Here is a 14962-nt window from a genome sequence, read left to right as displayed (position 1 = left end):
TCATCAAGTTGATCATACTCAATATTCAATTCCTGACTATCATCACGCTCGTCTTCAATGATCATATTATGTAAAATAACATATGCTTTCATTATATTTGTTAGTTACTTGACTTTGAACATTCGGGAAGGTCCACGAAGGATTGCAAATCGTTGTTGAAGTACCCCAAATGCACGTTTGACATCTTTTCGTGCGGATTCTTGTGCTTTTACTAAATGTTTTTTCTTATTCCCTTGTGGTGATGGAATCGTCTTGACAAAAGTTCACAACTTGGGATAAATACCATCTGCAAGGTAATACCCCATCTCGTAGTGGTTGTCATTGATTGTATAATTGACTGGAAGAGCACGCCTTTGGGCAAGTTCTGTGAAAATAGAAGATCTCTCTAGCACATTAATGTTGTTATGTGAACCGGGCATACCAAAAAATGCATGCCATATCCAGAGATCATATGAAACAACTACTTCTAAAATAATAGTTGGTTCACGAATGTGGCCGAAGTACATACATTTGCAAGCTGCGGGACAATTTTTCCACTTTCAATGCATGCAGTCAATGCTTCCCAGCATTCCTGGGAATCCCCGTTGTTCACCAACTGTAAGCAATCAAGCAATATCATTGGCATTTGGAGACCGCAAATGTTCATCTGAAAAAACACTTTCATCAATACGTATGTATTCATCCATAAAATCTCCAGTAACCCCATACAGTGTTGCGGTTATCTTTTACATGGAAGATAAACCGAGTCTTCCGGCACTATCTCTTCTTTGGACAAAGTACGGCTCGTACGACTCTACCTCATTTAGAATACGGAGAAATAGGGGACGGCTCATGCGAAATCTCCTTCAAAATAGATTCGAGGGATATATTGGATTTTCTACAAAATAATCACGAAATAGGCGTCGTGCCCTTGAATATGATCACGCCGAATAAACTTACGGCGTTGGCGATTGGCACGATGACTTGATGATTATCCATCGGCCTCTTCATTAAGAACAACATCCAACTCATCTTCAGAGGATAAGTATGTGAGTAATTTGCAAAAGAAGGTACGAGCCATTTGATGAAGGGAGTGAGATATCAGGGGAGACTGTTGAATTTCGGTTCTTTACATCAAATGAGACTTGAGTTTGTGAGAATGTGAATGCAAGCAGAATGCATATTTATAGAGGAAAAAATTATTGTTACATATAGGAAAAAAATATCACTGTTTGAGAGAAGACAAAAAAAGTTACTGCGGGAGAAAATACAAAAAATATTACCATTGGAGGCAAGAGTTGAAGATGTTACCGTTAGTTGTAGGAGTTCAAAATGTTACCGTTAGAAAATGCACACATTAAAAAAAAGATTTACTATTTTTATAATACGGATTTTGGTTTGAAAAATAATACTATATTCGGTAGTCAAAATCGTATAAGTATTTTGGAGAATGTGATATTTGAAAAGAAGATAATAAGACAAAAGAGTTAGTAGTTAAGATTGTAAATGGAAGTGAGAAAAAAATAATAAAAAAAGAATAAAAAAATATTATTTAATAGAATAGAGATAGAAATGTGAAATGAGATGTAGAAGGTTTTTGAAAGATGAGTAAAATTTAGGAAAAAAGTTTAGGGAATGTACTTTTTAGTTAAATTATAGGGAAAATTATTGGGAATCCAATGAGGATGCTCTAAGAGGATAGTAACTCTATCATTATCCTTATTTACCATCTACCAAATTTTCGTTCTTTTGGACATTTAAAATATTTTAGAATTTTATAAATAGTAGTGAAATGATTTGTAAATAGTAGTGAAATAGTTGAGTTTAAATATTTTATTGAATTTTGGAAAAAAAGTGAGAAAAAGTTGAATAAAGTATTATAAAATTAAAAAATTACTTGAATTTAATTGTTTGAATATCATTTTTTTTTTTAAATTTGAAAAAGTGTGTATTGTTTTTTATGTTTTACATATTTGGAAGTTTGAGAAATTTGTATTAGCCTTTATGTTTGGATAATGATTAGATGAAAAAATTTAAAGATTTAAAATTGATAAGTGTTTTATATTTTAGTGATATTTAAGAAAATAATTATGAGAAGTTTTAAAAATATCTAAAAATATCTTATTATCCAAACAAGTTCTTAAGTGTTACCTCGGTTATTACATCACGTTCTCTTTAATTTATTGTAAAGAAATTGAAGAGACGATCTAATAATCTATGCAGTGAAAAAGCATTCAAAATGTGAGATTTGTTCTTTCCTATACCATTTAATTTGGTTTATAGATTTGTGTGAAGTTTAAGCTTTTGGTCATGTTATAAGTTTAGGCATGCCCAAAATTTACGAGAGAAATACTTTATGAAAATGATATGGGACGACAGTGAGTCCTGATAGTTTGTTTGTTTGTTTGTTTTTTTTAATGATTAAATAAGTGTTTTTTTAATATTATTATAAATTCTTTTCTAAAAATATTTAAGGGTATAAAAAGGTATGAAAAAAAAATCAAATGGTCTTGTCAGTGAGTTTTCTCGTGCTACACCCACGACTTATCTATAAAAAAATTTTATAAAAATAAAATTACAAATTAATATGAGTTAATACGGTATGTTAAATTGTAAATTTTTTTATAAAATAAATTTATTTTTATAAGATTTATTTTTATAGAGGTAAGATTCTTCAATTTATAAATATAATTGATATAACTTGTTATGTGGTTATCATGAGGGAGGGAATGTGATTTTTCTAGCGGGTGATTTTATTTTTAACCGAAATAGATTTCATAAAACGAAACCAGCAGAACAAACAAATGTGCGAACGTGTAACCTAAATCAGCATTGGCTTGATTAAAGTTATTTTTAAAATTAGTACATATTTTTTATAAATTTAAAATCTCTCTAATCATAATCTTATATTAGATTAATTAAAATAATAATATAATATTATTTTTTAAATAATAACATTTTTTATAATTATATTAATTATATGTTAATTAATAATAATATTTCTTCATTCACATATTTCAAAATTGACAAAAATGAAAGTGAAAAGGAGTTCGAAAGAAATGAAAATCATGGAAAATGAAAATTAAAAATGAAAGCAGTTGAAATAATTTTTACAATAAAATATTACTTTTGAAGATAAACAGTACATCTTTAAATTTGAAGATATACTTAAAATTATTGTAAGTTATAGTTCAAGCTTTTACTTTTTAAAAAAGTTAATATAAATTATTTTATATATATTTCTTCAAATTTTGAAGATGCCAATACTCTAGACTTCAAAATTCAAATAATGCAAAATAAAATCATATTTATAATCATAGGGACAACAGTCGAATAAAATGAAAAATGCTAGTTAAGGTATTCCTAACGTGTGCTTACTGCTTAGGAACAAATCTCTGGAGAGTCGGAGACGGAAAAAAATAGTTAACGGTACGTACAAGTGAAGAATAGTTAGCTCAGATTAGAATCTGTACAAAATAAGAACCCAAGTGGTACTTTGTTATGTTGGCGACAAACCAATGCAGCCAACCAGATCGCATTGCCCTTGTTTTAGTTCATAAACTGTTTACCTCCAACCAAAGGAAAAGCAAAAACCGGCGTCCCACTTTATTTTTGTATTGCATTTGTCCCACAAATCTCTCTCTCTAATGGCGACTTCCTTGATTCGTTGTTAAAATCAAATTTGCGCAGGCAAAAGGAGTTTCAAACCGGAATCCCGCTCCTCTAACAAATATTTCACGGAAATAATCTTTACTAATTCTTATTATGCATTAGCAAGTCATTGTAATCTGTCGATGGCCATGATGCGGACGGAGCCTTCGTCTTCTACGGCTCCACAGTTCGAGATTAAGGTCCAATCGCGGAGCAGGGACAACGCGGTCTACCCGACCTCATCGACGACGCCGTCGTCGAGGCTGGCCACCGTGACAGGATCGTTTTGCGGCGGGGAGTTCAAGCGGTGGGCACCGTGGCTGGTGCCGGCCTTCGTGGTGGCCAACATTGTCCTCTTCGTGGCCACCATGTACGTCAACAATTGTCCAAAGAACTCCACCTCATGCGTCGCCAGGTTCTTGGGCAGATTCTCCTTCCAGACCATCAAGGAGAATCCCCTTCTCGGGCCTTCTTCCTTCACGTGTGTCTGTCTGCCTCTCTCTCTCTCTCCCCCTCAATAAATGCACGTTACTATTGGTCTAGAAATCAATTTCTGTTGTTTAATTTTTCGTTTCTTGTCTGAGTTGTAATATTTGTTGATGCGGAGATTCTTTTTTCTCCGTTTTTTGCAAATTTTTTGGTTATTTGTTAGTTGGCCGAAACAACGAGGCTGATGGAACTGGTATAATAGAATGTATTTTTTTAAGGAAAGGATAACAGAATGTGTTTTGACTTTGAAGTTGCTGCCCTGACATCTGCTTTGTTGTTTATTTTTTCTAACGTTTTTGTAACGCAGGTAGTATAGTCTGTAATTAAATTTGGACCACTACTTGGCTCACTTGTTGATATGGTGTAAATTTATCAATTATTTGATTGCATAGTGAGTGCGTGACCTGTTATTATTGATCCTTTGGATGCTACAGAAAATTGGAAATCCAATTTTTTTTTTCTTTGGTTTTAAGTTCCTCCTTTTGACGATTTCCTTCTTCCATATATTCCGCATGATTTCACTCACTCTGTCAGACAACGAATAGATATCCTAAGATGGTCTTAGTCTTAATTAAAAGCCATCCCTGAACTGCTTTGGTTTTCATATCCTGTTTAATTATGTTTGGTTTGCTTATTTTTTTTAATCCTAGACAATTTTTGTAGCATATCATAGTTTTATTTAAGAAAACTAACAACTAAAGCAGTTTGGTGGGATCATGCTGTCAATGTACGTTACAAGATAGAGTTTTAGTTTCTATTGTGAAAAGTGTTATCATCTTTCTAATATATATATATATAATTATGTTCAGGTTGGAGAAGATGGGTGCTCTAGAAGTTGAAAAAGTAGTCCATGGACACCAGGCATGGCGTCTGATCACTTGTATATGGCTACATGCTGGAGTTCTCCATATACTCGCCAATATGTTGAGTCTTGTATTCATTGGAATTCGGCTTGAACAAGAATTTGGGTTTGGTACGCATTAATGCTCTTCTTCTAATTTACTGTAATGTGTATATATTGTAGATAGCAGAAATTATATTACAGATATGTTTTGTTAAAGGTCTTGAATGCTAATTCCTGTCTGATCAATGATTTATTTCTCTTGCAGTCTTGTTATTATGTGAATTTGGAGTTAAAACTTCAACATTGGCAGCTTAACATCGACCTTTTGTTTTTGTTAAGTAGAAGTCAATGTTAAGTTGCCGATGTTGAAGTTGTGATATTGCTGATATTGATTCTGATATATGTGGAAATATAATTCTATAAAACCTTAATTCCTTGTTTGATACCACAAAAGAATTAGATAAAAAAACCTTGCAAAGTTGTTAACTTTCACAGAGGTTGGGCTATGGAACAAAAAAGAACTCTGTTAACACCCTCTTCCCATATGGTTTGGAATGCAACATCATACCTAAATAGCACCAGGTATAAGAGATCCACTAAATTATAACAACTCAAACTTAACTGAAAATCTTATTAATCATAACATTATGAATCATTTTTTTTTTTTTTAATCGGTAATCAAGAAGCTTTATTCATTAAAAGTAGGCAAAGCCCAAGTACATAGGGGTATACATGAGAAATACCTAGCTAGAGTTTACAACCGAAAGTAAAAGATCATGGACATTTAGCCCATTACAAACAATGGCCCATAACGATAAGAATAATGATTTCTTAGGCGCGAGGTTGGTTTAAAATTTTCTCTCCGTACGAAGACCTATGAGTGAATAGTGAGCCGAGAGAAACCCTAACCCACCTATCCCTCTGCCACCCCCCACCCACCATCGACTGGAGAGTGACAGCACACCACGTCACAGACGAGGCCGATGGGCCCCGGCATCCTCGCTGTGGGCCGTTCGGCATTAGTCCTCGCTGGCGATCTGGCTAGTCTTTTCTTCTTCGTCGGAGGTATCAAATTGTCGCCGTGCTCTTCGACACTACCACATACCTGAACGACAGACCCAAGTGACTCAGTTGTGGGGCCTCCGACATCGGTCCTTCTTCGGCGACTGGGAGTTTTTTGCTTTTCTGCTGTTTTGACGAACTGTTTCGACAGACTATTTTGACGGACTCCGGCGCCCACATTGAGGGCCTCCGACGTCGGTCATCATTCGGTTGCTTTGTTTTCTCTGTTAACTCAGGTTAGGGGCTTTTGTTCCTCTTTGTGCATTCTCGACAGATTGAAGACATGTAGCTTGGGATGCCTCTGCAACTAAAGTTGTAGGTTTGATGTTAGTATGTGTCATATGGTGCACTTTTGGGTGGAATCGAAGGCTTTCGAGCATTTGCCAGAAATATGGAAGTCTTCCTTAAAAATCGTGTAGAGGAGTAGAAAGGTTTGGAGATTTGTAGTGATAGGTCGTAGTGGTATAGAATGGCTGATGGTTACGGTGGAAGCAGTATTACAGGTAGGGAGAAATTTGGATTTCACAAACACTTGCGCGAAGGAAACAGAACATTCATGGCTCAACGATGCTCCAACGAGCATGGTAGGTTTCTAACGGTCACTGAATATGGTGGAGGAGGCTAACAGAGTGTTGTAGTCATTCCTGAAGGGTATGAAGGTCTGGGTTGGGAGAAATTTGCTGCGGAATTACACAGAGTTGCGGATATGCTTTTTGCTAATGGGTTAAAGAAGGAAATTTAAGAGAAGAATGAGAACATCAACTTGGAGGTGAATCATAAAGACTCAAGTACATCCACGGTGGCGAGATGATCATATGCGGTAGCTCTGAAGACCGGTCATGCTTTGGGGGTTCATAGTGAGGGGATTGATGATCAGAACCAGCTTGTCGGGATGCATAATTCCTTAAAGGAGATGGAAACCCAACTTGTAGAATTGAAGGTAGTGATAGCTTTTTTGTCTATGAAAATAGACCTACTTTCAGCTGGAGGCAATAGGGTTGTAAGGAACAAGACTAAGATAGGCCCGAATCCTTTAAACTCAGATAAAGAAAAACAAAAAATCGGATTTGGCCCTGTTCCTATACCCAGATCTAGAAGAGTATGGCTGGTCAAAAGGAAGTTTGGGTTATTTGAAGTGGGTTCTACGTCGGGTATCGGCATAGAGACATCTATAATGGAATGTCATTCGCCTCAGGTGACTTCTGTACTCGAAGAAACTATGGCTCCCTCTTCGGAGTTGAAGGGACCCGCTGAAGTTGCACATAAAGGGTCACCAGAGGTGAAGGGACTTGATGTCATACCATTGGAGAAAACCAATGGAATTGCTGAGGGGGTACGGGATTTGAATATGGATTTGGCGTTGGTGCCTTGTGTAAAGGAATGCCTTGTGGATCTCCTGGTCTCTCTTCCTCCAATAGCAGATTGGATTCTACCTAAAGTTAACGAGATTTAGCAGTTCGTGAGAATTTCACATGGAGGATGTGAAGGCCAATTTAAAGAACTAATTACTGTGATCAAGGCAAGCCACGCGCTTGAAACCAAATCAAGTTACAAGAAAAGTAGGGAGTTACAACGTCTTTTTTCGGGAATCAACTACAACGCTAAGGGTGGTAGCTCTTCTAGAGGGAAGTCTAAAGGGAGGGCATTGTGAAGATTGTAAAACTAGGGGTTGGGGTGGGGTTTTTGGATAGAGTTTTAGTTCTACGGGAAGCAAGGAGTTGGAGTCGGGTTTGGTGTATTTTGGGTTGTTTTTCATGGGCTTTTTGGGTTATTAGGGGTTTTCTATTATGGGCAAAGTGTTCTCTTGTATACATTTAGTGTACTTGGTTACTCCTTTTAATATATATATAATATTTTTACTTGAAAAACTTTAAACTCCTCCATTGTTCTCTCTCGATTTGAGAAGCTTCTATTGCTGCCACTTGTGAATTACCTCGGAGGCCTCTCAAGCTTGCTAGGAAATCTACCAATCGAAGAGGCAAGACCCATGACAAGCCAATTCCCATAAAAAAAGCGTCCCACATGGTTTTGGCCACCTCGCAATATAAAAGAAGATGATCTATTGATTCACCATTTTGCTTACACATGCAACACCAGTTCAACACCATTACCCGACGTTTCCTTATATTATTTGTGGTGAGAATTTTGTCCATTGATGTTGTCCATATGAAAAATGCCGCCTTAACCCCTAGGGGTTGGCTCAAGTGGTAAAGGCCTTGGGCTTGAGGGTATGCTCCCCCCAGGTCCTAGGTTCAAATCCCCTTGAGTGCAAAGTGCAAACAATCTCTAGGGGCCACACCCCCTAGTGAAAAGCCAGCGATTTAACTAGTTCTGTGTAGGAAAACTTCAAAGGGTTCGGTGCACGGGACCGGGGTTTACTCTGCAGGCGTGGGTCTGAAGAGCCTTGCCTTGGAGAGGTTCCCTGACATATAGTCTTTGAAGGAGCTTCGTCTGCCATATAGTCTTCCATGGGAACATGATCTTTCTAGGGTTTGTTAGTACTTGGTAAAGCGATCTAACAGTGAATCTACCTTTCTTGGAGGGGCTCCAATTTAACTTTTTATAGTGCCCTCGGTCATGCATACGGAATACAATGCCTCATAGAATTTTGAGATAGCCTCCAACTCCCAATCTTGGGCTGCCTAATGGAATCTACATTCCATTAAGGGGAGCCACTAGAAAAGACCAAGAGATTAGCTACCACTGCATCCTTTGCTCTTGTGAGCTAAAACATGGCAGGGAAGGTGTCTTGGAGGCTTCGTTGACCGTACCATTTGTTATACCAAAATCTAACATGAGAGTCGTCACCTACCACAATATGTTCATTTCTTTAGAAGATCTCCTAATGTCTCCTTGTGTATTTCCACAAACCCACCCCAATTCTGCCATATCTCCCCAAAGCCACATCTTGCAAGTAAATAAGGTAAGAACTTCTAGTTGACATGATCATAGGCTTTCTCTATGTCTAGTTAAAGTAACCCAGGTTCTCTAGATTTGAGACGCCCATCCAAAACTTCATTTGCAATTAAGACTGAATCTAGGATTTGTCTACTTTTGACAAATGAGTTTTGCGGCTTTGAAATTAACTCTTCCATCACTTTACTCAATCCCTTTGCTTACGCTTTAGAAAAAATCTTGTAAGCACCACTCACAAGGCTGATGGGATGGTAATCTCTCACATCCATGGACCCCACCTTTTTGGGAATGAATGCTAAAAATGTAGCATTAAGGGTATGTTTGGGCAGTGAGGTGATCTTAAATGATCTGTGAATAGTAGTGAAAAAGTGATGAAAAAATAATGATAAAATATTAAATAGTAGTGAAGTAAAAAGTAGTGAAAAGTAGGTGAAAAGTAATGATAAAATCACTCCACTACCCAAACACAACCAAAGACTTTTCTCATACCAAACCAGAAAGTAGCATTAAGGCTTTAAACTAAATCAAAATATTCAATGAAGTCATGACATCATAAATCAAGCCTAAACATGTATTGAACACTTGTTATACTGGGCTGTGTTCTGGTCTCCATCACTGGTTTTGGCCTGTGGACCCATCATCATCTGGGACATTTTAAAACATCGCACAGTATAAAGAGTTTTTTATCTGGTTTTTACCTTTGAAAGCATCATTGCATACATTTGAGCATTTGCACTGTAACAACCTGTTCCTGTTAAGGATTGAATGCTAAATGCTCTTCATATCATAACATCAAGATTCAAAATTCTTGAAACCAGACACTGGAGCAATCTTGAATAAGAAACCTAGCCAATGCACCAAATTGTTACGACCCATCAAACTTAAATAATATATTGTCTTTAATGAAAAGTATCAAATTAACATAATGTCTTTAATCTGTTCATAGCACTTATTAAAATGCATCCCCTAATTATTGGCTTCGACTCTAGCCTCCTTGGCCAGTGGGGTTGTTCTCAATATCATTTGGGACATTTAATACAAAAGTAAAAATGAGTAGAATGCTCAGTAAAATTATTTAACTCATACAGTAAATAAATTATGAAAATTTTATCTTTGATTAACATTAGAAAGATTAGGATATAAAAATTGCACGCATTATAAACATCACTTTCCATTTATCCATTAAGTGGACAATGCGCATTAATGCCCAGTGTTAGGGTTGCAATCACAAGGATTTCAAAACTCCATCTTGCAGTACAAGTGCAGTCATATTCGAGATATGGACATCACTCGATAGATAAGAGTGCACTTGTGTTGGCCAATATCTGCAGACCATGCATTGATGATTGTCTCTGCCTCTAAGCTCTGGTGCCATCGTACATCATGATACAGCCACAATATTTAAAAATATATCACGCAATCATACAACATTTTTTCCTTTCATTCGTTCATTTCTCCTTAGATTTTATAACATATTGTATTTGTATTACATATAGTAGAATTATGCAAAATAAAACATTTATAAGACTTGCAATTCATGGCATCTAACATAAGATACAAAAAGGGTCTTCTTTGGTGGCTTGTGAAGAAGGTTGGCTGTGAGCTTTAAGAAAAAGAGGCAGTGTGAGTTTAAGATTGGCTACCCTGTCTTCTGTGTGGTCTGAGAGAAAGAGAGAGCTTTGGTGGTGCTGTTTTGGTGGTTACCGAGATTAATGTAACCGTGAACAAAGAGTAGGAGGGGGCCAGTGAGAGGGATACGTTGACTTTTGGATTATGTGGGAAATGGAGTCAAAGGTTCGGGTGTTCGTTATTTTTACGGAGGAGAAGTGGTAGCTGTTGGAAGAGAAGAATTTGAGCGGGTGAGGTCTGTAGAAATTTTAGTCAGGGTAGAAGACTGCACTCCAAGTGAAGTCCTAGGGGTTGAGTGATACTCAAATACCAGAGGAGTTTTCTTTTCATGATTTTTAGTGGGCCGGGCTAGAAATAGGCTTCCATAAATTTCATGGGTCAGGTCTTTCCACGGCCAAAATATCAACACGCTTGTAAAATCGTGGGCCTCTGGGGTAAAATAAAAATCCTTTCCCCGACCTTTAAAATTAGGCCCGGGTGTTACACAGAGCCACTTAGTCTGGACAGTGTGATACAGGAGCACTGCATGAAATGGCCTTAAAGAGGATAGTAGAATATAGAATAGGGAGCATTATGGCTGCTAAGTCCCACGTTGGCTACTTATTAGGTATAACTGAATTTTGTTATTGATTTCAGGGAAACTTCAAATTGACAAGTATTTTTGGGGTTATAGGGATAGATGTGGCTACAGTTACCCTAGATGGTTACAGAGAGGAAATTAGTCGAGGTGCACACAAGCTGGCCCGGACACTCACGGTTATAAAAAAAAAAAGATGGTTACAGAGAGGAACAGGCTTACAGGAACTCAGGGTTTCAAAACTTGCCCGCAAACTAGTGATTATAAAAGAAAACTTAGGTAACAGCCAACCCTAGTCTTTTTCTAAGAAATGTTGGCAGTTTTGGGACTTCTTTGAAGCTTCCTTTTCCTGGTTCCAATTAAGGAAAGTTAGGAGGTTTATTGGAGGTTACAGCAGCTTGGTTTCTGGTTTTCTAGTCAGACTCAAATTAGTAAGTTCCTCCTATTTCTACACAAGGTTTACTAGTAACTAATCTGGCAATTTCTTTGGTCTTCATGCCTTCTATATCAAATCAGCACCTAAAATCAACACTTTAAAACAGTCAATAGCAGCTTGAAATAAAAAATAAAATAAGAATAAGAATTTGAAATTACTTAAACTAGAAAAATAGGAATCTTAATTCTAGACCTTGCAGAGGACAATGAACGATTATATTTAAATTTATGTTTAATAAAACATATGGCCGCGAAATAATCAAACCAGTCAGAACCCTCATTATTGTTTTTTGATAAGTATCAGAACCCTCATTATTAACAGCAAGCCAGTTGTAATTTTGTACACCGAAGGCTGGAGGTAATCTCCAGTCAGATTCAGAAACATTTGCACAAAGTGAATTGAATTAACTCTAATCCTAGAGGAGTGACAATATCTTACAGTTATTATAACTGATATAACACGTTTCCATGGACCTTTGATAGGTTTCTAGTACTACAGTTGTTCCAGACAACAATAAGAGAGTAAGAGGTGAGCCTGACTTAGGCCTTTAAGAAAGTTTGATCCAAGGTGGAGTTTATTTTCTCACTTTACAAACATTTTGGTGGACTCATACAGTTGAAACCTTGTTGAAGCAGGCACACATCTGTTGTACAATTTATTCCACCACTGATGAATGAACTTTTTTTTCAAAGATTCTGCTGATATATTGTTGAATAAATCAAAATATTCCAATGGAACCTTTTCTTTCTTTTTATGTGAAAATTAGTAGAGAACATGTAGGAGTCTCTCGACTTAAACCCCTAGGTGTTGGCTCAAGTGGTAAAGGTCTTGGGTTTGGGGGCATGCTCCTCCAAAGTCTAAGGTTAAAATCTCCTTGAGTGCAAACAATCTCTAGGGGGCATCGGTCTGGAGGATTTTCCTCTTGAATTACCCGAGATACACTTGCGGAAAACTCCTTGCTAAGGGTCTGTGCACCCTCAAGATTATTTGGGACACTGTTCCTGGACATTGTTGCCAATATAAAAAGGAGTCTCTTGACTTAAATGTGGAACTGCTTTAATCAGTTAATGACATTATTTGCCTTTGTGGTTTGAAATCTAATTTGCTTCTAGATTTGTCTTACAGTTCGAATTGGGCTGCTTTATGTCATATCTGGTTTTGGAGGAAGTTTGTTGTCAGCTCTTTTTATCCAATCGCAAATCTCTGTTGGTGCCTCTGGTGCACTTTTTGGTTTACTAGGAGGCATGCTTTCAGAGCTCATTACAAATTGGACAATATATGCAAATAAGGTAAATAAAGTTCTCTGGTTCTGACACAGCATTTTAATAAATTTCAAATTTCTTGGAGTTAGTATATGGGTGGACCAATCATCACAGTTTTAGTTTCATATGTGCAGTTAGCAGCATTGTTGACTCTTCTATTCATCATCCTAGTAAATTTAGCTGTTGGAATCCTACCACACGTGGACAATTTTGCACATATTGGAGGATTTCTTTCTGGCTTTCTTCTTGGCTTTGTGTTTCTGATTCGTCCCCAGTTTGGATGGGTTAGCCAGAGAAATGTACCACCTGGATATATTGCAACTCCTGTTAAATCTAAATACAAGATGTATCAGTATGTACTGTGGGTTCTCTCTTTGACACTATTGATTGCTGGGTATGTGCCAGAACAACTCCATTATTAATATATTGATTTTACATTTCTTATGTTATTGCTTGCACACTACATGTTTTCTTAAGTATGTGCATAAATGAGATCAAAGGTAAATAAGCTGGCTACATGGGAAGTCAATATTCTTCGCTGGTTGACATTATTGTAACCATTTTTTTTTATAAAAATCCTCAATCATCAGCAGACTGCCTTTTGATCTGCATTTAAGCTAATTGTCAGATTCAGATTGCCTTACTGGATTGGGTGAAAGATGGCAATATGAATCACCACTCCCTATATGTAATGAGCGAAATGTTTTGGTATTTTGACAGATCTACTGCTGGGTTGATTATGCTCTTCCGAGGTGTTAATCTGAATTATTACTGCTCCTGGTGTCATTATTTGAGCTGTGTCCCTACCACAAAATGGAGCTGCGACACAGGGCAAGTGTATTGTCAGGTAACTGATGCTGCTACTCTTCTATTTTTAATCTATGTGTGTTGTTCATGCCGGAGTGACACTCCGAAAATAAGTCCCCTGTACAATTCTAGAAAAAAACTAGGTGCTAATTATATGATCGGCTACCACGATCATTGAGAATAAAAGAGTAGTTTCAAAACAGCTTTTTCAACTCCATATAGATGTAATCATTCTATTTCTCCATCCCTGCTATGGAATATGGAACATACTGCCCTTCCAAAAAGAAAAGAAAAATAAGAAGTGGAAACTAAAAGATTTTTATTCTTTTATATACAGTAGATATTGAAAGTGATGCATATAACTAGTTTCCTAAAAGTACCAATCTTCTTGGCTTTGATTATGGGTAGGGAGAAATTAGCGAATGAGTCAGGCTAATATAATCGAAATATGATGCATTTCATTAGATAACCGACTGCTTTTCTGTCAGTGACATTCATTGATTTCGTGACTGATATCAACACAATGTTCTCGCAGTCGACCCAAATTGGGAACCAGCTTAACTTGACATGCCTAAGCAGTGGAAAAAGCAACATGTATATTATAGATAACACTTCCCAGGTTCGGCAGCTATGTGCTCAGCTTTGCAGTTGATGATAGAAGCTTTGCTTGAGCCCATTCTCTTTACTATCTCAGTTTACATTTCTCGACCATGAGTCTGTAGATACTAGATAACATTATTTTACATGAGAAAATGTTCATGGCATTTTTGCAATTCGTTGTTCTGCCCCTACTTTGTGAAATGGTTGCTCTCTTTTCCCCCCTTTTAAAGGCTCAAATGGAGTTGTTTGGATACAGAAACAAGTGCATTGTGGCAAGCACATTAATATTAAAAATCTATTTACAAATTCGTATATTTTTACACTAAAGACACTACTGATGCAAATGGGTTCACACATCAGCTATGTAACTATGAAAAAACGGGAGGAGTCCTTTCCTTTTTCTGAGCGTAAGGTGTTTTGTCCTTTCCTTGAAGGGTAAGGTGGTGGTTAGGTCTTGTTTGTAATTCTCAAAGTTTCAGTAACCAAACAACCTAGTCGAACATGGCAGATGAGTTGGAGAGATTATGGGAAGGTTTTACACTTATAGAGGAAGAACCAAAAATTGTAGTACTCACAGAGGAAGAAACAAGGAGATCAGATGTAAGAAGTCAGAATTTTCTAATTATGCTGATTCTAATGAAAAAATCTATAAACAAGGAGGCTTTCAAAGCCACGATGACAAAATCTAGAAGGATGGCTACTCTTTAAAG

At 36.8% G+C, this 14962-nt stretch overlaps 1 protein-coding gene across 1 annotated transcript; it reads left to right on the top strand.

Moving 5' to 3' along the window:
• The first annotated feature begins 3473 nt into the window (after positions 1-3473).
• Positions 3474-14425, top strand: LOC108990033 (RHOMBOID-like protein 1). The gene is made up of 6 exons (XM_018963876.2): positions 3474-4111; positions 4929-5092; positions 12709-12872; positions 12980-13239; positions 13566-13692; positions 14188-14425. Exons 1-6 carry the CDS (start codon positions 3774-3776, stop codon positions 14302-14304), a joined length of 1170 nt encoding a protein of 389 aa, XP_018819421.1. The 5' UTR covers positions 3474-3773; the 3' UTR covers positions 14305-14425.
• Positions 14426-14962: the final 537 nt, after the last annotated feature.

The sequence above is a fragment of the Juglans regia genome, chromosome 10 (assembly GCF_001411555.2).
Source record: "Juglans regia cultivar Chandler chromosome 10, Walnut 2.0, whole genome shotgun sequence".
NCBI lineage: Eukaryota > Viridiplantae > Streptophyta > Magnoliopsida > Fagales > Juglandaceae > Juglans > Juglans regia.
This window is presented reverse-complemented; position numbering and strand designations above follow the sequence as displayed.